Source organism: Platalea leucorodia (assembly GCF_965183815.1).
Source record: "Platalea leucorodia genome assembly, chromosome: 6".
Classification (NCBI taxonomy): domain Eukaryota; kingdom Metazoa; phylum Chordata; class Aves; order Pelecaniformes; family Threskiornithidae; genus Platalea; species Platalea leucorodia.
Window position 1 is genome coordinate 64,285,311 of NC_138828.1, and position 24,182 is coordinate 64,309,492.

The following is a 24,182-nucleotide window of genomic DNA, read 5'->3' on the forward strand; positions in this document are numbered from 1 at the left end:
GGTAATAATAACAAAACTAGTAATGCCCAATGCAACATGAAATGGTGTAGGTCATATTTTAATTGAGACATTTCAGTGAAGAATATGAAATTATTAAATGAAACAGGATATGTTACATGAGAAGCTTTTATGGCAAAGTCATTTTCATTCGATTAAAAAAAAAGCCCCACATTGTGAATGCTAAAAAGAAATCTTTTCTACTGTCAATTACTATAAAACCATCACAAAGTATGAATTCGTAGTCCTTAATGCTAAGTCTTTCAAATCCTTGGACTTACTTAATTTATTTTTTTTCTTTTATAACAGATGGATTTTCTTTTACCCTTAGTAATTTGCATCAATAGTAGATCATGAAGTCTTATAAATACATAAAGCCTTTTAGAAACATTTGATAGAGTGATGTTTTAGCCAGTCCTTTCATATTTCTGTAACATTAATTCTCCAGGAAGGTTACTGTATAATTTGAAGAGTTCAGTCACTTTATATATTTAATTAAGAACTAGTAAAGGAAAAAACACATAAATTTAGCATTCAAGGTTCCCAGAAAGGTGCACTAATATTCAGTATTAGAAAGTCTAAGATGAATTTTCAATTCGTTCGGCAGTGTCTGAATGGCCAATTGAATATAATATCCTCCAGTCTCCTTGAATGTCACATAAGTGATAAAATATTTTGCAATATAACTAAGAGAAAATCTTCTTAATTTATTCAGCACAGAAGAATTTCACACTGTTGCTTATCTTTTCCTCTGCACTAAAGAACAACCAAAAAGATACAGAATACTAGCAACATTTCACAAATAAATATTTAAAGAACCGGTGTTGCACAAAAAAGATAGGACAAATTACATAAGCGTCCAGTGATCTCTGCAAAACACAGAACAGCAAAGGCAGTGCCATTTTGCAAACAGTTACACAAGTTTCCTTCACTTCTAAACTAAATCTCTCTTGTGTATTTCTTTAAATTCATGTAAAAAAGCACATAAAAATATCACAAGCAGCAATTTTTTTTAGTAACATACAATTCCACGTATGGACTTGGAGAATTTAAACAGGATGACTTATTGTGTTACACCAACCTATACTGGTTTGATATCTGCTCAAGGGAGCTGCCAGAGTCAAGTCTGAGCCTACTGAATGAACCTACCCGTTACATAAACCTACATCCTGGTGAAACACCTACTGCAGATCAGTGGTAGCTGCTTCTCATTCCTATAAAGTACTACTCCTATCTGCACTGTTGTTAGATACTTCAGATACGTTATTCTATTCTATTATATATGTATATAGTAATAAATTGGGTAAAATACATGACCCAGATTACCTGTTGTAATTTCTAGGAAAAACGCTCATAGTTGAAAGCCACCACGAAAATGGGTACTGCTCTGTTTCACACCCATTGCTGTCACTTTTACTCATATGAATTAACACCTGTGCCAGAAATAGCTGAATTCTATTCATATTCAGAAAAATTCCATTAAAATAAAGTGATAGATTCAGGTCCTTAAGTTGCAGGAAGCAGAATAAAACTCAGTATATAGTCAGGGGAGCCTTCTGAGTGAATTTTCTAAATCTACATGACAGATCTTACCCAAGATCTGGGCTGAGGTTCAGTGGCTGAGCATGAGTGACCTGTATTAAGTAGAGATTTCTAGTTTCAAGTGCAATTATTCCTTCTGCAAAAGAACTCACGGCATTACTTGAAAATTAAACAAATACTTCTCCCTCAAAGAAATCACTTACTGTCCTGTAAACTTGTGCTGCAACTGGAACATAATTACTTGCTCATTGAAAATAGCATTTTTCTGATTCAACAGAATGATGGATATCCTCTCTCACTATCACACAAGGCACACGTTATGTCATTATAACCAATTTATAACACATGGATGGAAATAAGGAAACTGATTCACCATTTCATTACTCAAATGTTATGACAATGTAACTTCACTTAGCACAAGAGTGACATGATGCAGAATGAGACCAAATGTATGTTGAAACCAGCAGACATAAAAGTTGTGAACAGTAAAGATGGTAAAACAGAGACTTAAAATATCACTGTGAAAATGTTGGGGCCAGGTGAAGCAACTAATAGTTTAATTATTACCTGATTATTAATACCTGAACAAAGGTAGCTTGCCATATACTCTTGCTGTACCATTAGTTTGAGTAAGAATGTGTTTAACAATAAAATCATACTTTTTGAAATGTCCTTAAAGCCACATCATTCCCAGAGCCTGTTACAAAGATAACTTTACATTTGGATGTAACACATGATGAAAACGTACTCTGATATTTTGCAAATTATACATATATACATGCTGATAAGTTAAATGCAGGAGATTTGATGCATAACTTCCAAACTGATAAACTGGTCTTCTGTATCTATATTTTATATTAATACAAAGCAGTCTCTGAATATTATATCACCCTATTTAACTTACAGCAATTGATATTAGTTAAGCTTGATTGACTTGTGGAACTACCTGTAGTTTCACCTAACATGAGATAAACATCAGCCTGAGAGGTGTGAAGATGAATGGAAATGCAGTTAAGCTAACTGCTGTCAGTATTGTTTCTGTGAAAACAGAAAGAGTTTGTGTCAATTAAAAAATAACTTGTTAACATCAGTATATATGTGAACTTATATCTGCACATGCATGTTCTATTAATAGGCATGTATATAGCACAGACATTTGAAAATTCTGCTTAAGTTTTTACTGGAAAAATAATTTTCAACCTTGCCAAAATGCACTACATTCACAGAGTGCTTAATTTTATATTAATTATTGTTTCTTTAGATAAACCAAGGGATTTAGTGATTGCTTTTTTGTTTGGCCTTGAGCTGCAGCTACATAAGAGTGTCCCAGAAGACACCTAGTTCTTGTGTCATACACCCTGTCTGTGCAGCTCTGTGCGGATATCTCAGAAACTTTAGGGTATCTAAAGTGACACTAAAATGCATATGTTTAGATAGCTGAATCACACCCAGAACACCATGACAGTCTCCATAATTTCCTTTATTTCTTTTTTCAGCATAACACTGAACTCAGAAACACAATTCTATATCAAGTTGTATCCCTGTAAAAGTATTGTCCTGATAAAGGATAAGTCTCTGAGAATGTGTTAAAGCAATACTGCCTCACATGGATTTGGTATCCAAAGGAAGTAGGGACTACTTCTCATATTTTACACCTATACATGGGTAGATAGAATAAATTACGGCCGCCCCCCCTGCTTCTCTCTGAGAAGTGCTACCACAGAGAAAACATTTGGCACATACCACAAAAGACACTCATTTCCTGGCCACAAACCCAGTCAAGAAACTAGTTTTCAGGGAGTTTCTGGAGGATTCTCCATAATCATCATGTGACCATGTAATGCAGGAATTTTTATCCTGTCAGGTGACAAATATTTTGTTGCTTACAATGTGATACCGTAAAGGAATTGGTTCAGACAAGGCTGCAAGATAAAATTCTCTCTGAATTTTTGGCAGATGAAATCAGTATTTCTATATTCTAGTTCTACCACATATTCTCTAAGTGATTTTCAGCATGTCAGCTAGTACCTACCTTCTGTACCTAGTCTTAAAAAACTGACTTTACATTATCTATAATTTGATTTTATATTATCTGTAGATAATAAAAGACCCTATATCAGGTACTTTGATAAATATTAATTTTATTGCTTCCTAATACTTCAACATATTTCTTTCATTCAAGGATTACAAACTCAGTCATTAGGTTATTTGATTCAGAACATAAAATCTGTAACAAAATCTCATCTGATAGAACAATGTTTGCCTTTAAAAATATACTCACTCTTGTCAGTAGTTAATAAGGTAAATTAAGTTTTGAAAGACAAACATAATGCTTTTCTTCAGCTTCTAATAATTGTGTCATTTGTGATCCACTCTGGGTAAAATTAAAATATACTTTTGGGGTTATGCTGCAGCATTTTAAAAGCTAATGATTGCAAAACAGCTGTGTTACCTAAACGAGAGGATTGTTTGATTGATATAAACAATAAAAAAAAGAAAGCACATCACTTTTACATACCTTTCACTTTTAAATGTGGCCAGAATATTACTTCTGTTCAAACTTCCAAAAAACAAAACTTTTACTCTTAAGTTTTCCCATCGTCTCCTTCCATAAAAAAATAATAATAAAGCAGTTCCTCCACACTGCTCATATATGTTATATATCAAACTTATTCCCTATTTTTTGAATACTGTCAAAAGTTGCTCTTAATTTTAATTTTATAACTCTTGTCAGTGAAAATGGGTACCTAAGAGTGAGCAAATGACTCATGTTAAGCACAGTTCCACACAGCTGAACAACTCCAATGTGTGTCACTGACATCATTCAGGAACTGGACTAACTGGTACTTTGGTATAATCACATTTTGAGATTTTGACATCTGTTCACGACCTGCTCTCAGTTAAATATTTATAGAGGAAATTGCACTAAAATAAGAAATTAAGAAGTTTTAAATCCTCCTTTGACTTCTTCTGTTGTTGTAAATCACATTTTAGATGCCCCAACTAACCTTAGTTAGTCCAGCATTAGTGTGATATTTTGTCATCCACAACAGCAAAATAAAAGTGACCTTGGGAAGTCTCTGTTGCCTGAAGTATATGGAAGACAGTAAGTCAGCCCTAGCTTTTTCATAACACGTGTATGTTCTGTCCCCTCTCCTTAGACATTTTTTTACAGAATTCAAAACCCAAAGGGACCCTATAATTTTATCTCATCTGCATTTTACTCAGACCTTAGATTCACAAATTATTTTTACTTACATTTAATTAAGGTTTAAAAATTTCAAACCGTGCAACTTAGTACAAATAAGAAAAAACATGAAAGGATACAGGATATAGGTGAGTTTCATTTTTACTCTTTACCGAGCGACATGCATTTTGTAGGATAGGAAGCTAGCAAGGCTTGATAGGACTGAGTATTGTGTTATCAACTGAAAGAAAATAATTTAAAATATTTTTAATAACAGTATTTTAAAAGTTCTCCTTATAGTGCTACTGTGCTAGAATAACTTGAATTGCACAGTCCACATTACCGAAACACTTTTCATTAAACTGCACAGTCAATAAACTCGATATATGCCCATAGGATTGTTGGAGTTTTCTTTTACAATCTTGATTCAAAAATTGAAATAATGCAAATTTATATACAAAAATAATAATAATTAAAAACTTTCTTTTGATTCTGGATAGTAACTGTTGGTCTATTTTTTTGTTGTTTTAATTATTGATTAAAATGAATATATAGTATATGCTAGCAAAGTCCAAAATCTGATAACAGACAGACAACAAATCTGCTCTTCTAGGAAAGAAAAATCAGGGGAGAAAAATACAGAAATAGCATTGCCTGAGCACACAGTAAGATAAAAACACCTCAAAATGTAATAAATAAAAAAAATGGAGAAATGTAGAACATTAATTACACGGAACATGTTACATGCAGCCTAAGACTGAAAGAAGGAAATTGTTTTGTAACTTTAACAGTTTCTAAATATCTATTGGAAGCAGACTTGCTTAGAAAACTAGCCTGCTAAATACTATACTAAATTGCTCATATGTCTGTATCAATATTTCCTGTATATACAGACAAAGAAAATGAAAATTATGTGTCCTGTTAAGATTAGTAATTAAATACTAAAATGTTCAGCAAATATAGTGAAGACTTCACAGTGCTTGTGAAGGATTTACTTAATTGACTCATAAGCACAATGCTAACTACTTCTGAAGTCTGTTGATTTTCTTTTATATTTTAATGCAAAACCAATTTGTTAAGTTTTATGTCTTAAAGTAGCCCAGCAAATCACTAACTACATAAACCTTCTAAAACTTTTGAAGGAAAATCCTTAAAGGAAAATGTGCCTGAAGCTGCAGGACAGGTATTTCTCTGAAACACAGCTGACAGTTGGTCAAACTAGCAAATATCCCAATATTAGAAAATAAGGCAACTAAACATTTTTTAAAAAGAGAGAGAGAGACAAAGAAATACGCTCAGAAATACACCGCTACAGTACAAAGACTGACACAGCAATAGTCAAACTGCTAACCATGGTTATAACCCAGGTTCGTATCGGTATGTACAATGCCAGAGAGCTGTCTGAGTTGATAAATCAGATTCTATCCTTTTAAAGATGTTTCTTGCTACCCCTTGCCTATAATAGTACAGTTCTTTACTTATTCAGAGCATGAATCCTCCTTTACTCAGATCCTGTCCCTTTTGGCTCTGTACATCTCCTGGGAGTGCAGAATGATTCAGTCGTAACTTAGTCATTTGCGCACTGTACAAGATTATTTTACTGAAGAGGGAGAAAATAAAGGCTGTCCTTATCAGTGGAACACTGTGTGTTAAAGATAATAAAAGCATCAACAATCCATCTATTTCATGTTTAATTAGCCCCTCTTTCATCATAATTTGTTACTGAAGGTCAAATGTGGGGCACCTTTAAAAACTAATTGTGAAGTATTTAATATAAAGCAAACTGAGAACAGAAAATTGAAATATACTTCTGTACACTTTGCACCAAACAGTATTAAAGTTAAATGCATGAAAGAAGTTGCCCATGTAAATGTTTATACTTAATGACAATGTTACCGTTTTTTTCTCTACACTGCACTTAGTGCTACCATAACATTGTTATTTTTATGCTTATTATACTGTAGAACATTTGCTTAGCTGAAAGCTGTGAAAAACTTTATTCTTGAGAGTTGCTTTGTGATTATAAAAAGCAGCCTTTGAGATAAGTCTCTGTGTGTATGTGGGTAAAGAAAGATGATGCTTTCCCTCATGGTTAACCTGATTGCCCCCTTAATGGATGAATTTTGGATCCTATTAAGGCTGCTGGTTATACGTGCATATTTATGAGGAAATTGACCCATTTAGTTCATAGATACAGTTCACATACATGATAACCAACTAGTCAAAATGTTTCTACATTGCAACAGACTGATTAATGTTTGAAATGTTATGAAACAAATGAACCAGCTACTGTACAAAGAATTTTCTCAAAAATTAATTTCTAGATATTTCACTTTCATGGAAATAAGACTTTACGGGAAATGCATCTAATTTTGACTAGGGTGTTCAGCACACTCTGGTATGATAAACATTTTTCTTCACTAAACAGTACATTTCCAATGAGAAAAGGCATAGGGCTAATTCATAAAGGATTACAGAATTGGCCAGGAAGCCAACACCTCAAGCAAAGAAATAATGCTCCTCCAAAATTCCTGTACTGGTTCTGCTAATTCTACTGATGGTGACAAATATATCTTAAAAAAACCCAAGGAAACATACAAACAAAAACAAAAAAAAAAAAACAAAAACAAACAAACAAAAAAAAAACCAACACCACCACAACTGCAGTGTTTTAAGTAATCAGTAATCATTGTTTGTTGAGCAGAGCAAGTAAAAAAGAAACCAAGAAAATATGATGGGCAAAAAATGTAAACATGTAAACAGGGTTTAAAAGGCCTGTTCTTCAAACAATGGTCGTTAACATACTAATCTCATATTTGTGATTAAAAGTTTCAGTGAAATAAACCTGCTCATATGCCACTGTTTTGAACTGTGAAACGAAGTAGAGAAAACAGCATTTATTATAAAGATATATCTGTAACTAACATGAGAAAATAAACAATTTTTTACAATTAAAATCTGTTATTAGAATTATGATTAAGAATGCAACCCTCCAAGCTGCTAAGTGATTCCTCTTAAGCACTGAGCTTTCCCTATCTTTGGCTGTCTTTGCTGGAAGTTAGTAGTACCTGGGCTCTTCACAGGCAATGTGCAGCACCTGGAGGGTTCCGATTTTAAATCTGTGATCCAGAAAAACACTTCCTTAAGCTCATCCCCATTCAGCAAAACACTTCTGTACAGCTTTAGCTTTTGGCAAGTGATTAAGACCTATGGAATACTAAGTGATTTAAACATTTGTTTGCCATTAAGTAGATATGTTAGTGATTTCCTGAATAGGAGAGAATTGATAAACGGGAGGCCAAAAGAATACTTCAGAGTAATACCATGCTAAATAAGACAAGAATAGGAGTCAAACTTGTGAAAGATCTTCTAAAAAAAGTGACAGTGAAATGTCAGAAGTCTACTGAATACAGAATTTAGTTTTAAACTTTATATAAAACACCTGACATAAGAAGGAGGAGAGTTACAAATCGTTTGTAGTTTTCTCCACTCAAGTTCTCCTAACAGTACTGTATCAAACAAGATTTATTTGGGAAGTCATATAAGAAATTCAATGCATTACATTAAAAAGGAAGTATCAAATAATCAGAATGAAAACAACTCGTATTCACTGGGGTACACCAGTCGGTCATGTAAGTAGAGACTTTATTTCCTGACTGCTATATTGTAGATATATGTAAGTATCAATTACCAATTCTAATTACACTAATGGGAAATTAGTATTGCTCTCATCTCCAGTAACTTAGAGCAGGTACGTTCTGCTGTGTCCACTTATTTGTTCTAAAACTTTATACACCTTCTAATGTCTCCTTAGAACAAAGGGAACTGCCAATCAGCAAATAAGGGCAGCCTTAGAGATTTCAACGAGTCTCCCTATCATAGTCATGTCAATATGCCACTGGTTCTATTTCACTTGTACAGCTGAACTACGAAACCATCTGATACACACCACATCAGAACCCTTTATCTGCAACTGCTTCACCTTTCTCTCTAACAACGTGATGAACAAGAGCTCCACGTGGTTTGGGTGTTAAAAATCCTCATGTGTTTTGCCTGATAAACTGAGAAATGCTCCACTGTCAGTGTTTGAGATGTGAAAAGTCTACGTATTGTTTATGCAAATGTCTTAATGTCCCCACTATTATGCAAAAGCGTGAACAAAACTATATAAATGCCACTCAGCAACAAGCTGGCAAGTACCCATAGGAAGGCGGTAACGAAGTTTTGTGCCTGATAGTCTGTCCTATAAAGTCTGTTGTTTGGCAGAACCTTTACTGTTTTCTTGGACACTTCCTTTAACTTAGGTGCATGCTTTACAAGTATGCAAAGACTGTCTACCTATTTAAAAATAAAAAGACAAGGCATTAGAATATTTGCTATAAACTACTCAGGTAAACTAACCTTCATAGCAAACTAAATATTTAGCACAGGAAAACTATCGACACTGAGGAATTGGTTTTGGACTAGATAAATAATGGAGCAATTCAGCCTGTACTTCTTTTGGTTTGATTGATGCAAGTAAAAGTGTAATAAAGCCATTTTCTTCTGCTAAAAAGTCTTCTAATGTATATCAAAATACATCCTTGAAAAATGTTAATTCAAAACATATTTCTGTAATATAATCTTAAATAAATTTTTTATCAAGTAAAATAGTCATTTGTATGGTGTAATCCTTTACCATCCCTACACTTAGCATGCAAGTCATTCTTTTACACTGAAAATAAATTACACTTTGTCAGTTTATAATTCATATGTTTAGATGAATTGCAGCAGCAAGAAAGAAGTAGTATCTGATTAGCATAGGTTCCACTGCTAGTTTGTTGTTCCAGTGTTCGCTAAAATGGCATAATTACTATGTGCTTAATAAGCCTTAGTAGATGGAAGCTTAGGAACTTTCTTAGTACTTTGTATTTTATACAGACTATTTTCAAACTGAAATTTTAATGTTCTCTGCAGGAGAGAGCTAATGAAATGTATCACCCAGAAACTACTGTCAAACGTTCTATAAATCAGTATCACTTGTAAAACAACATACACAAAAATACTGGCAGATAGTACATCAATCACACTTTTTTTGGTGATCTGGAAGACTGAGTGGCTCATATAACTCGTTTTCTTTTACAGTATTTTGAGTATTTCTGAGCAGAATGCAAATACTGGCAACACATTGTAAAACTTCAGTTGTAGTAGACTAGCAGACGTTTCAAAGTATAAAAAAATGTCAGAGTGTACCATATTTGCATGTTAATAAGTTGAAAAGAAAGCATTTTTGTCAAACTAGTCAGAATTTCCCTGTTCCAGACTTGGCTCTGTATTTACATGAATCAGCATTCATTTATCTCTAGATTCTTGTATAACATGCACTGTAGCTGAGGGAACATTCAGAATATTATCTTACGTGGAAAGATGTAATGGAAATCACCAGGTGTTAAGCATTTCATTTTCCCATCACCCAAAAAGCACTCCCCCAAAAGAAAAGTGACCTCTGTTTAGGCTACATATGTGTCTTATAAAATAAACAAAACAGACACTTAGGAGGTTGATTCTCCTCCGTGCTATCCGTAATTTAAGGCCTGTAAAGAAGTCCCTACCATCACCAGTTTTGGGCTACCGGAGCTTCACTGAACCTATCTCCACCAACACAGCCGAGATCAGAGCCAGGCACTTTGTGGCACTCCTGAAGGCACACCTCGCTCTGAGAGGTCTCACGGCAGTCACACTCTCTACAGCCAGAGCTATGCAGCAGCTGGGCTGGCAAATTAGGGCGTCTCAGCTTGAATTAGTGAATTTTATGGGATGTACAAGGGGGAAAAAAAGGCAATGAAAACATACTGGGGTGCGATTCTAAGCTCACTAACATTTATGTGTCTTCAGAGCAACTGCTGCAATGAGTGCAGTCTCTGTGGTGTAAATTAGACTGCAGATAGCCTTTGTAGATTATTTAAGCATTTCGGTCCTAATGAACGGCCTGGTAATTACAGCCATTAACGCCTCAGCGCGGCGGCTGCAAATCCACTCTCACCCAGAGCTTTGGGAAGCGTCAGGCAGGCAGCAACCCCCTTTCCCCAAAACACCTGGCTACCGAGGCGAAACTTTCCTCCTCAGCCGGAGCTCACTGTCCCTAAGGCTGGGAAAGCATCACGGCGGGGGAAGCGCCCGCTGCGAGCGCCATCGGCCGCCGAAGGCGGGAGCGGGGCGGGGCGGCGGGACCGCGGGGGCGGGCGGGGGACCGGGGGTTCCTATCGCCCCCCCAACCGCCGGGATTGGCCTCCGGGCGGGCGGCTGATAAAGGCGTTTCGGCTTGCCTCACAGCTCGCTGTCTGGGCTGGTGACCGAGTCCCCGGCCCGCCCCCCGCCCCCGCGGCCGGCTGCCGCTGCGCCTGCGGGGGGGCGTCGCGCCCGCCGCCTCGGCGGGGCGGTCCCGCCGGCGCCCCCGTCGGTGCGGCTGCACGGACGGGCTGGTTGGCTGCCGGGTCTGAAAAGCGGAGGGAATGATTAAAATGATAATAATAATAAAAGATCTCTGACTCTCCTTCCTGTGTGTTGGTCCGGGCGCCTGACTGCCTGCGGAGGGGGGCGGGGGGGCGAGGATACCAGGCTGAACGGGTCATTGAACCTGGCAGTCGTGTCTGCTTGTGCCGGTGTGGGAGGCGGGGGGGGCGGGCACCGCCGCTCCCTCACTGGGGGGGGGGATGTGGGTGTGTGTGTGGGGGGTGTCCGTGTGTGTGCGCGTCGGGAGCTGCGCGGGGGGGGGCGCGGACCGCGGCGGCGCAGGGCGCAGCTCTCTTACCTGCTTGCTGTATTTGCTGCTGGCCTGGCAGCTGTACTCGGAGCAGTGATCCGACCCGATGGAGATGTTGTCGCCGGCGCCCACGAAGGTGTTGGCCGGGGGCAGGTCCTGCACGGCCTGGTGTTTTTTGCCGGCGGTGGGGGACTGCGGGTGCAGCTGGACAGTGGGCAGCGGCGAGCTCGACTTATAGTGCCTGGCCAGGTCGGGGCTGCCCGGGCCGCCGTTGACCGAGCGGTACCGCCCCATACCAGGGCTGTCTGAGAGCTTCTCGTTGACGCTGTCGTAGCGCTGCCCGTTGGGCTTGGAAGCCTCGACGGTGACGATGCTGCTGTAGAGGGGCTGTTTGCCCTTTTTGCCTTTCTTGTCCTTCTTGGGCTTCTTGGCCTTGTCGTGCTGCTGCGGGGTGAAGAAATCCTCATGGTCTTTCTTTCCGGCCTCGTAGCCGTGTTTGCCCTTGGAGCGGCAGTAGCGGGCCATGACCACCACTAGGATGAGGAGGATGACGGTCATGATGCCGGCCACCACGCCGATGACTATGCTAAGCCGCTGCTTGCTTAGCTCGTAGCTGGGGTCGCCAGCAATGTCCTGGGCCAGGGGCGTGTGGAGGCTGCGGGCCACCTGGCTCTCCACCACGGTGGCGTTGGACAGGCTTTCGTTGACGAAGACATGGAGCAGGGCAGTGGTGGACTGGGGCGGCTGCCCACTGTCATTCACTTGCACCACAAGGCGGTGCAGGCCATAGTGCTTGGGGGCCAGCTTGCCCACTAGTGACACCACGCCACTGGCCGAGTCGATCTCAAAGAGTTTGAAAGGGTTGCCCCCGACGATGCTGTAGTTGAGGTCAGCGTTGAGACCGGTGTCAGCATCGGTGGCGACCACGGTGGCCACCACGGTGCGCATGTTGCTGGAGGGCGGCAGCACGGTGTAGGAGCTGTTGCTAGGGAAGGTGACCGTGGGTGCATTGTCATTCTCATCCATCACAAAGAGGGACACAGTGGCGGTGGCTGAGCGTGGTGGCTCGCCTCCATCCACAGCCTTCACCTTAAAAGTGTAGCTGGTCTGCTGCTCCCGGTCAAAAGAGACGGTGGAGAAAATGGTTCCGGTGTCATTTTCGATGGAGAAGATGCTGGCTGCCTGGTCATGGTCACCGGGCTGGATGGAGAGGCTGAGCTCAGCGTTGCGGCCCTTGTCAAAGTCCATCACGGTCACCATGCCCACAGGGCTGTTGGGCTGAAGGTTCTCCTTCACGTAGAAAGTGAACACATCCTGCATGAAGCGTGGCTCGTTGTCATTGCGATCCGCCACCCGCACCACCACCGTGGTGGAACCCTGCAGTGATGGCACCCCCTTGTCCCGGGCCGTCACCTGGAACTCATAGGTGTCACGTTGCTCGCGGTCCAGCACCGCCTGCACCGACACATCCCCGGAGTCAGGGTCAATGCTGAAGATGCCACCTGGTGCCTCTGAGGAGAGGGGTGAGGCCTCCAGGGAGTAGGTGATCTCGGCATTCTTGCCACTGTCGGCATCCGTGGCAACCACCGTGGCCACCCTCTCACCAGGCAAGTTGTTCTCTGGGAAGGAGACTTCCAGTACGGCCTGGCTGAACACGGGAGGGTTGTCGTTAGTGTCCCCAACCCGCACCAGCAAGGAGTTGTTGCTGGACAGGCTGGGGCTGCCTGAGTCCACAGCCACGATCACCACATTGTAGTCACGGACAGCCTCATAGTCCAGAGGGGCTGAGGTGTGGAGGAAATACTTGCGCTTGTTTTGCGGCTCCCCTTCACCCTCACTGGCTGGCTTGAGCTGGAAAGGCACGTCGCCCACCACAGTGCAGGTCACCACGCCATTTTCACCTTGGTCCCTGTCCGACACCTGCACCAGGGCGATGGGGGTATCCACCAGCACGTCCTCAGCCACACTAGCCACCCCGTCACGGAGCGGGATGCGCCCGATTTTCCGGATGTCAATGGTGGGCACGTTGTCGTTCTCGTCACGGATATTCAGCACAACTGTGGCCTTGTCTGTCTTGGGGGGCTGGCCCCGATCTCGAGCCATGACTGTAAAGCGAAGCTGGTTCACCTCCTCCCGGTCGATGCGGTGCAAGACGCTGAGCCAGCCAGAGGTCTCATCCAGCCGCAGCAGGCGCCTGACGGACTCGGTGGCCGCCCCGAAGACGTACTCGATCTGCCCATTCACCCCCACGTCCAGGTCGGTGGCTCGCAGCTGCAGGATGGGGGTCCCGGGGCTGCTGTTCTCCGCCAGGTCTGCCTCGTAGACGCTCTTCTCGAAGCGGGGGCTGTTGTCGTTCACGTCGGTGATCAGCACCCTCAGGATAGCCTGCGAGGACCGCGCCGGGTCGCCGCCGTCCCGCACGCGGAGGCTGAGCTCGTAGGAGTCCCGCTGCTCCCGATCCAGCGCCCCCTTGACGATCAGCTGCGGCTGCTTCTCCCCGTCGAGGGTGTCGGCCACCTGCAGCTCGAAGACGCTGCTGCGGGCCGCCGCGTCCGCCTCCTGCCGCCGCTTGCTGCCGCCGGGGTAGAGGGCGCTCTCGGAGGCCGCCGAGGCCGAACCCCCCCCGCCGCCGCCGCCGCCGCCCCCTCCGCCCCCGCGGCGGCCGCCGTCCCCGCCGGGCTCCTGCAGCAGTTCGTAGCGCTCGATGCCGTTGCGGCCGAAGTCCCTGTCGGTGGCGGTGGGGAGCAGGTAGAGGGTCCCCACGGGCCGGTTCTCCTCCACGGTCAGCGTGAGGACAGGGGAAGGGAAGGTGGGGGTGTTGTCGTTGATGTCCAGAATGATGACCCGGCCCTCGAAGAGGTCCACCCAGCTCTGCGAGGGGCCGATGACCGACACCTCGAAGTCCAGGAAGCACTCGTTCTCGTCGAAGATCATCTGGCACTGCGGCAGCTTCTCGCGGTCGATGCGCCGCTCCGTGGTGCTCAGCTCCCCGGTCATGTTATCGATCTTGAGATAGTCGGAGCCCGATTCCAGGCTGAATGTCACCTCTCCGGAGCCCGTCACGATTCCCAGGTCGGAAGCCACGTTGCCGATGCGGATGTCGGCGGGTCCCTCCTCGGCCAGCCGGTACCTCAGGAGCTGCTTGGCCGCTGCCAGGCTGACCCAGAGCGGCGGAGGCAGGAGGAGCAAGAAGCAGCAGCAGCAGCAGCAATGCACAAAGCCAAGGAGAGTCCGCATCTTCTTCATCTTCCTGGCACCGACCCCCCCCTCCTCTCACTCCCCCCTGCCCCCCAATAAACTCCCCTGAGAAGCCAACAAAGAGGCTGAGCGTCCGGGTGATCAATTATAAAATCCTTCTGTTCCTGGAAACTTATTGTCTCATGGCTGGTTCAATTGGTGGTCAAAACCCTGCTGCTGGCTCCTCTGCTGCTCTCCCTGCCTTCCAGTTACGATATACTTACAGTTCACGGGACAGTGTATTTTGCTTTTTAAAGATTCATCTCGGTAGATAGGATGGGATTTTCCTCCTCCTCCCCCTTCTCCTCCTCCTCTCTGATTTTACTGTAATCACTTTGCAAGGTTTGCAATAAAAGCAGGAGTAGCACTGTGCGATTCGAAGCCCCCCAGGTCGTCTTCTTCGACACTAGAGTTAACTACAATTCACACACTCTCTCTTCTCTCTCTCTCTCTCTCTCTCAGCCGTTTACGACCAAGGCATTAGCTTTATTCTTCCCCCTCTCTGCACACACAGGGAAAAAAAAAATGTGATTCGCTTTATTCAAAGGGCTTGTGTCCGGGAAAACTCCAAATCCTCTTAGCAGTGGGCAGTTCTTTAAAAAATAATTTAAAAAGGTAAAGAAAAAAATAAAAATCCCAATAATGTCGGTAGCTGCACAGTTGATAGGCGAAGAACCCCGTGTATTACAGAGCAGTCCACAGAATATCCCCTTTGCTTGGCAGAAAAGCACCCAAATCCATCTTCAGAGATCGCCTAAAATGTTCAGCTCTTTCTCCGGAGCGGATTTTTTTTAACAACTCTGCGCAAGGTCATTAGTCACAAAGCAACGATACAGAAACTGCAGAAGCCGTTTGCCCAGAATTTGCAAGGCTGTAGATATGAACATACACACACAACAGTCCCAAGTTTGTTTTTGCATCCGCAGTTTGTGTGTGTGCCTTACCTGCATTTGCACTGCATGTGTTATAGCAATCTGGATCTGCAGCACTGAGAGCGATTCACAAATGAGATTGCAGTCTCTCTCTCTCTCTCTCTCTCTCTCTCTCTCCTCTTCCTTCCCGTCCCAATGCAGGTAACCAGATCTGAACTTGATCCTTTCAGTTCAAAGGTTAGCAACAAAACTATGTGTCCAAAGGCGATTATTGGTCTCTCGTAAATACACCCGGAGCGGAACAAGATGTAACTGGATCCCCCACGTGAATTAACACAGATTCTGAATTACATCCATATAAGCGGAATGGCAAAGGGGAGGGGAAAAGATCCGCGACGCGATTAAAAAAAAATACAGAGTTCTATTTGCAAATAAAATTATATCAGTCAGTTGTTTCCTGTGATGTGCACCGCCACGGTGGGTGAAATCTGCAGTTGTGTATTCCCTCCTGTGTCTTTCAGAGAAGTGTGGCTCAGGCGCTTTCACGGCAGAGCGGCTTGTGCTTTAAAATGTTGAATGGCAACTGAGAAGCTTCCCACTCGGAAAAAAAAGAAAAAATCAGTAAACCGGCAAGTTTGCCCAAAGTGGTGGGAGCTGCTGAAGCCTCTCTCGGCAGCTCTTCCCTGACGCTGCAGCAGCAGAGCCGCCTGCGCTACATACACACAGAAAGAGAGAGGGAGAGAGAGAAAGAGGGAGAGCAAAGAGAGAGCGAGCGAGTGTGAGAGAGGGAGGGAGGAAGGGAGGAGGAGGAGGAGGAGGAGGGAGGACGAGTCAAGCGCTGCACTCCAGAAAGCCCAGCCTTACCCTCTGTCTCTGCTGCTGCTAGTGCTGCAAGTGGGATAGCTGCTCATCACAAAACACCCGTTCGGTCCTCAAAACCGATCCTCATTACACGCCCGAGTGTTGCTGCTGTTGCCTTCTCAAATCCGTGATCTGTAGTGATTCTCTCCTACCCTTTCCCTCCCCACCTCCGCTCTAGACTGTGAACCGAGCAACGATTTTTAAAGCAAATGTTTATTCGCCTTTCATTTAGGCAGAGCTGGTGCACGTTCGGGGCTCTGCATTTTGCGGAATCACGCTGGTAAGAAAACTCGTTTCGCACAGATTCCCACCTTCCCCTGTCGTGTCGGTGCTTTTGTGAAATAGCTGCAGTCACTGTAACTGCATAAAACTCCAGGGAGGAAGGGGGGGCTGCCTTAGATCTCAGACTTTCGTCCTGTTTCCCAGTGCTGTTTGAGCCTTTTGGTCTTTGTGTTCATGTTCTTCCTGTTACCATGATTTGAATGTGTCTTTTCAGCGTGTTTGTGGGTTTCCTAGGAGAAAAAAAAATCCCTCGGAGAAGATGATCAGGAAGGGGGTGAGAGGGTTAGTAGAATAAATGCATGTAAGAAGTAACAGATTTATTTCCGAACAGAGACTTGCTGCTTCGATGATTGCTAAAATATAGCGTCACCTACCTGGGTAAGTGGGAAATAAACTTTAACGTTAAGGCTCTCCGCTCAACTTTGTTTATTCTAACGTCCCTAGTTCGCTTCTCCTTTTGACTTTGTGCCATTTAATCGCCTATGGCGTTTGAGTGCTCCTGCCCCTGCGCCCTGCGTGATGCCTGGCTCCTGTACCTATCCTCTCCATTCGGATCCCGGAGGGAAAAGAGGGAGACTCCGGTAGGGTGGCAGGAGAGGGAGGACCTGGGCAAGCATGGGGCAGCCAGTGGGAAGAGAACCGGCGTGTGTGTGTGCGTGCGTGTGTGTGTGTGTGCGTGTGTGTGCGTGCGTGTGTGTGTGCGTGCGTGTGTGTGCGTGCGTGTGTGTGTGCGTGTGCGCAGCGGGGAGGGGGCAGCAATCCAGCTGCTCTCTCTCCCCCCCTGTGAACACATGTGGGAAAACAAGTTGTTGCGGGTTCTGTGTGCGCGTGTGTGCATTCCTTGTTTAAAATGGTTATTTTGAATAAAGACGCATGCAGGCGAATGTAGTGAAATGTCTCTCTTTCATCGCGATGACATATTTGAGCGAAAAGCGGCCGGATATGTTGAGGTGGTTCAAAGCAACGGTCACAGCGTGTCTTTGTCATTTGGGGCGGTGAGTGAATGTGGGAGGGAGGGAAGGTTGCCACCTCTTTCCTTGGGGAGTCCAGAGGCACAGAGGGGCAGAGCCGCGCCGCGCGGAATCGGCGCTGGGGAGTGAGTGACTGCTGCTCTCTCCGGAGGGCTACAGGGCTGCTCCTCCGCCGGCGGCTGCGGCCCTGGCACCGGTCCCGGCCCCGGCCGCTCTCCCTGCCCCGCCAGAACACGAAAACCCTCCCCCGCCGATGCTGGAGACACTCGGCTTTATATCTGCAGCATCAGCGAGAAAGCCCGGCTCGGCGCAGGCTCAGTGTTCACCGCCGCAGTCCCGGACGGAGGAGGGGGGCTCGGGAGCTCAGCATCTTCGCAGCGGGCTAAGTAGGATTAATACCAAATCCCTATTATATTTGCCAAGCAACTTGAATTTATCAAAATTCCCCCTCGCTGTTCTGGAGCTCCGAAAGGAGGAAATTTTGCCCACAGTGTATGATCCAGACATACCAGTACGTAGGAATACCAGCATACTGCATTACACTGGCTCCCTGCACTAGCAATACAATTGCAACCCGAAGCTCCCGCTGTTCCCTTCCCTTTGTGCTTTTAAACGCAGCCAGGAAACTTAATGTATTCGCCAGGGGAGGGGCGGGATGAAAGAGCTTTTAACCTCCCCGCCATAAACTTTAATCGGATTCTGGGCTGTTGCACGGCATGGACACCTCGCCTCTTGTCTGCGTCTCCTTCCCCGTTGTCTCCCATGTCTACTTCTACTACGGTCTGCTTTGCGAGAGCCTCTTTCAAGCGAATGAGTGATTTCTTTCTCTTGCCATGTGCAATCGCTCCCCCCTTCCTTTCCTACCCTCGCTGGCCTCTCTTACACACACTATGCCTTTCACATGCGGCCTGCACCCCCCTGCCCCCCTCCCTTTCTTTCTTTTTTACAGTGTCTTCACATGCAATCTCTCTCTGAATGTGCAATGTCTTTCCTGCTCGGGAGTGCCGCGTCCTTCACAGTGGATTGGTTCCTCTTTCGGAGCAGAGGTAACAGCCCCCCCCCCTTTCCTATCATTCCCCCTTCCTCTCCCTCTTTCTCCTTTCCTCCCCCAGGGCAGGCGGCCGGCGTGGGAAATGGGCCCGACGTGCGCTGCATGGTGGATGGCAGCGCCGCTGCCGCCCCACGTGCCCCGGCTGCCGGGAGGGGGACGGGGCTGCGCTGGCCGTGTCCCCCCTCTCCGCATCCCGCTCCTTCGTGCGGGGGGAGAGGGGAATCACCCCCGCCCCTCCTCGCCGCCACCCCGGCACCACGGGCTGTCGGTCCCGAGGCCAGTGCGCGCACAGCTGTTTGGGTGCCGGTAGGAACAAGCCCAGCTGTTTCAGGCGGGGGAGGTTTGGCCCTCTTGGTCAAATCTGTTGCGCAGTGTAACTCCCCCCTCTCCCTCCCCGGCTCCCCCCTCTCCCTCCCCGGCTCCCCCCTCTCCCAGATGCACACAGACGCCCACACGCGCTCAGACACGACACGGCATTTGTCCTCCTGATCTGGCGAGATCAAGTGGGAAGCGGGATCACAAACGTAATCGGCTGTAATAAATAAAATAGCCCGAGATGCTGGAGATATACAGACGGGGAAATAAGAGCTTGTGTCCTTAACGGGAACATCTGATAAGGCCACCGAGGTGGCATCTTGCGTGTGGGAAGGAATCCGTCTTGCTGACATTCGCAGCCTGCTGTACGTGGGGAAATCCTAAAGCAGCCTGGGAGCTTCCCCAGCTCCTCTGCATCCCCCCCCCCCCCCCCCCGAAGCTCCCTTTCCGATGCTCTGCAGCGGGGCTTTGTTGTCGTTGTTGTAGTTGTTGATTGGAAAGACAGGGGCCATCGCTAAAATATGCAAAAGCAATTAGTGGCTAGTTTATCTGCATTTCTTGCCGGAGCCCGGTTTCTGCCGCCGGCGTCCGAACTCGCGCCTGCAGCTGCCGCTTTCAGCCCACGACAATTTGTTTTTCGCAGTTTAGGAATGTCGGTGGCTCTCACTGGAAAATTACTTCTGGGATCTGCAGTGGGAATCCATCTCGGGTTAAAGAGAGACAGATTATTTACATAGCTATACCAGTCTATACATTAACAAATATATATTACGTAGTACTATTTGTGCGCACACAAATGAAGAAGCTCGCGAAGGAAAAAAAAAATCAAGTAGGCTTGAAAGTAACATATTCATAATAATACGAGGAAAAGGTTAAATACAGTAAACATGACAGCAAATTCGAAAGCAGGGGAAAAACAAGGACAAAATCCCCACATAAAGCAGTTAAAGCCATTTGAGGGAAGGGAGAAACTAACTCAAGAACTCCACCAAGGGACAAACAGATGAAATGACACCACAACAGCACTAAGCCCGCGTTGACCTTTAATCTTTCTAAAGTGTCTTGCTGATCTGGTGCAATTCTGTTGTGATCTCTTCACCTCCCTTCCCTACCACAACCTTCCCCTGGCCGCTTCAGAGCTCCCTTAGTTCGTTGCAGTGAATATACGGGGAGTCGGCTGAATTACAGGGAGTGCTGACACTTGCCCGGTGTCTTTCACAGCTTTGCAAACATGCTTGCTGTGTAGTAGCATGTAATAGGCAGAAGTGATTAAATTATTCATTGCGGCAAACAGCCTCTGTGATGGACGTTAAAAGTTAAGACTTTAAATAAGGAAACCACAGATTTACTTTTAAGCAGTGTACAACTGCATCTGTGCTTATTTAACTGAAGGCCTGCTAAGCATGGGACCAGTTACTTTGTTTAAATCCTCTCTCTTCTACTTTCTGTGAGAATTTTGAACTAGATAGTACACCATACAAGTTACTGACAGAGCAAAAATAATCTGTGTTGGATAACAGTGGTTAAATCTCACATGATTATAATTGCTCATTCTTAAAGTACTATTTGAGGTCTGTTCAAAATAAATATGTCCTTGCATAGACATGATTCCATCAGCATTTCTGAGTTCTCGCCTTTATAAAGAATGACGAAAAGTAACCTTTAGCAAAAGTGGTTGTGATCCTGTTTACTAGGATTTTTGCAGTGTATGTATATTCCTTACAGATCACAATGATTAAGTTTGAGGTTTTCTTTTTTTTTTAACAACATTATTCTATAGAATCTGTTATGAAAGGTGTTTTACAGATAGATTGGTGATTTTTGTTTCCCCTGGATGTTGACAAAAAATCTAACCATTCAAAATCATGCAGAAATGGCAGACAGATTATGCTTAAAATCAGAAGGAAAAATTAATGAAGGGTCTTAAAAAAGCATATGAATTTTCATGAGGGAAGGCAGATTTTGGATAGATTTATGTTTCATACGCAACTACTGGCTTTCCTGGATTTGCAGGGCTATAAATGAGTGCTGCACCCAGCCCCATTATATATTATATTATATTTTATAGATTTATTTTTTAATTAAACTATTGTTCAATTTATCTAAATGCAAAGTAAACTATAGGGGGGAAAAAGCATTTAAGGTGAGTTTGGATGAATTCCTATCAAAAATAGAGGGAAATTACGAATCATTAGTATACATTCTACATAAAGAGATACAATGAGACATTCAGGGGAGATAATTAAAGCTGGATTTAATTTAAATGAAATGTATGAGAACCAGGTAGCACTGACAAAGAAAGAAAAATGTGTTCATTGTCACTGAAAATATTAAATGGGTACAGTTGATACGCATATGGATTCACTAGCAGAGAACACCACAGTTACAGTTACTTTTGGAAACAATATAGGATTTTTTTGATACAATGTTTCCAAGGTTGATACCAATGGTGAGCACACTGAAGGTCTCAAAGTGCTTTGTAAATTATCCCTATGAGATAAAGGGCAATGACCTGCTCAGTCACCCAGCAAGCCACTAACAAATGGGTCTTTTCAGATTAAGTTCATCAGACTGCAGTTTTGCACTTCTATAGTTTGTTGGTTTTTTTTTTTTTTTTTTTTAAATATGTTCTGGATTCACCTCAATATTTGTCTTTGAATAAGTGGCAATCATTTCCGCTCTATTTGATGGACTGCTGGAAAGTCAAAGCAGCTCATTCTGAAGAGAATTTAAAACAAGTTTGTGTTCCAGAGAACTACATATCCAAAGGAAAGTCTTGTATCATGAAATTTGATGGATATCAATAAAATATACTAAACTGTTATAGATATATTGAAATACAGTTATTCTCAAGCTCCTGCTCCCACTTATTTCTGTCAGCTATCCCTTTTATACAGAACTGAGTACACAGACTTTGTAAAATCATTTTGCCTCTACACACTCTCGAAGACTTCTCAACCTAATATTATTTTTCAGTTCTGTGCTCTACATTTTTGGTTTGTTCGGGGTTTTTTGTTTGGTTTTTTGTTTTGTTTTGTTTTGGTTTGGTTTGGTTTTTTAGGATGCTGCAAATATCTTTGCTGTGAGTTAATGTTTTCTTTCATTTTTAAATGAGGATCACCAGATCATAAAATCTTTTGTCTGGTATTCCTAGTGCATCCTGTGCAGCTTTAATTTATTATTAATATAATTCAGGACAGTATAAAAGATCTAGCATGTCTTCATGAATCTACTGTGTCAGCTGCCTGTTGAGTAGAAGATAAAATATCCAAGCAAGACGGCAACTCTGCAGAGTTCAGAGGAAGAATCTTTGATATTAGAATTCAAATGCTGTTATGCATAATTGAATTCTGTGGCACTCTATTCCCTTCTGTAAGTTAATGCCAATATATGTTATTGGCTATACCTAAAGAATAATTTTTAAGTCTACACACATACTCACTTACTTATTTGGGAGCCTTAATGTTTCTGTCTACTTCATCAAAAATAATTATTGCTGTCCAGCTGAAATAAGGGTCATATAAATACACAGTTATTATAAATTAGGGAAATAAATATGGTAAGAAGAAAAGTAATTTAGAATAGGACCAAGCTGTTGATTGCTTATTGGACAGTCTGTTTGGCCTTGTTCTGCAATGATTAAAACTGCTTTACTAGGTATTTTATAATGTTAGACTTGCCATTTCTTTTCATACAAAAAGTGCAACATTAGAACCCTTAGAAGTCGTATTGTTATAACCCTTGTTTAGGTGTGCAGTGCAGAGGCATACCATTTTTTCCTTAATCTTTTGTTTGACCCTAACAGAGGCATGACTATTCACTGAAAAAAAGTAAGGGCTATTCACCTGCTACCATCTACTGTTAATGGTGAGCAAGAGAAATCAAGTGTGAAGACGTGGAGTCCCCTGCACCTTTCCCTGAACTAGATTAAAACATAAATATATATAACCATGCCTGTACTGCGCAGGTCTAGTGAAGAGCTTTGGCACTTAGCCAAAATGAGAATTAGAGGCTGGGGAAGGCCCTGCTCATACCATCCTAAAACAGGATCCTGTAAGCACGAATATAAAAAAAAATAAAGCCAAGTCCATCCAGTAGCCAAATATATTTTAGGCTGTTAAGCACTGATCTATATGCTGGTACAACCCCGATCAGCTTTGCTTCTGAAATGTTTAGCACTGCTGTCTTAATTCTCCAAAATAAGTGTGAAGGGGTTGTAGCCACCCTTCCTCTGGTGAAGATCACATAACCTGTCTTTGAAATCATTTGTTCTCCTGCTGTCTCCTTTGCACTTTTTGCCATGTACAGGCAGCCATAGTTTTATGCCTGCTTTAACTGTTTTGCAAAGTTTCTTGGTGATCATCCTTCACATAATTACATTTTTAGCTTCCTTTATAAGAGTAATAAGTACTGTACAGAGAGGGTTTTTATGACCTACAATACATCTAGAGGAAGAGAGGTACTGATAAGTTTCCACATTTTTCATCTTCTGATAGAAGCCTGGCATATCTTCCAGTTCATTCATTCTGTGAGATGATTAAAAAGTTGCTCTTCAACAAACTAAACCTCATCCAGGGCTCAGCAGGAAATAACTGCAGTCTAAGCACATTAAAGAACAGACAGGGCAAACCAAAGTATACCTCTTTCTTTGCCTTTTAAGATCATGGGAAAAAAGAGAAAAGCAGTCTAATATTGTGATAAAACTGGTAGCCTGCAGCAGCTGGTTGATGGGTAAGGATATAGAACCTAATCCAAAGCATACAGAAGTCAATGGAAGTACTTTGACTAAATAAGCTTTGCATTAGGCACCCAGTGAGTGAATGATGTGTAAAGCATTCACGTAGATCTTAAGCAGATGACTGAAGAAGAAAATGATGTGCATTTTAATCAAAATAAATGCCATTAAACCACTTGGTGGTGTAAATGTCATTTTGCCTGACCGCAGAGATCATGTTTATGACTCAGAATAAACTGGCAGTGGGTCCTTGGGTGCTGAGTCCTATCCTCCACTAGTGCAAGCACTCATGATGCATAAAAAACATATTTTTAAAATACATATATATAAAATTCTTATGTTGATATTGATCTTGAAGTTTAATATATCACTATAAACATCCACAGGTTC

The 24,182-nt window shown here is 43.4% G+C and overlaps 1 protein-coding gene across 3 annotated transcripts in view; it reads right to left on the bottom strand.

The window, feature by feature from the left end:
* The window catches only part of PCDH7 (protocadherin 7), a gene marked incomplete at both ends in the record, with an annotated part of 283,334 nt that extends 268,620 nt beyond the window's left edge, over nucleotides 1-14,714 (bottom strand). For all 3 annotated transcript variants that reach the window (XM_082315017.1, XM_082315016.1, XM_082315015.1), the window contains one exon: nucleotides 11,517-14,714. In XM_082315017.1, the coding sequence (XP_082171143.1) occupies nucleotides 11,517-14,714 (3,198 nt within the window). The remainder of the gene's footprint in view (nucleotides 1-11,516) is intronic.
* Between the last annotated feature and the right edge of the window lie 9,468 nt (nucleotides 14,715-24,182).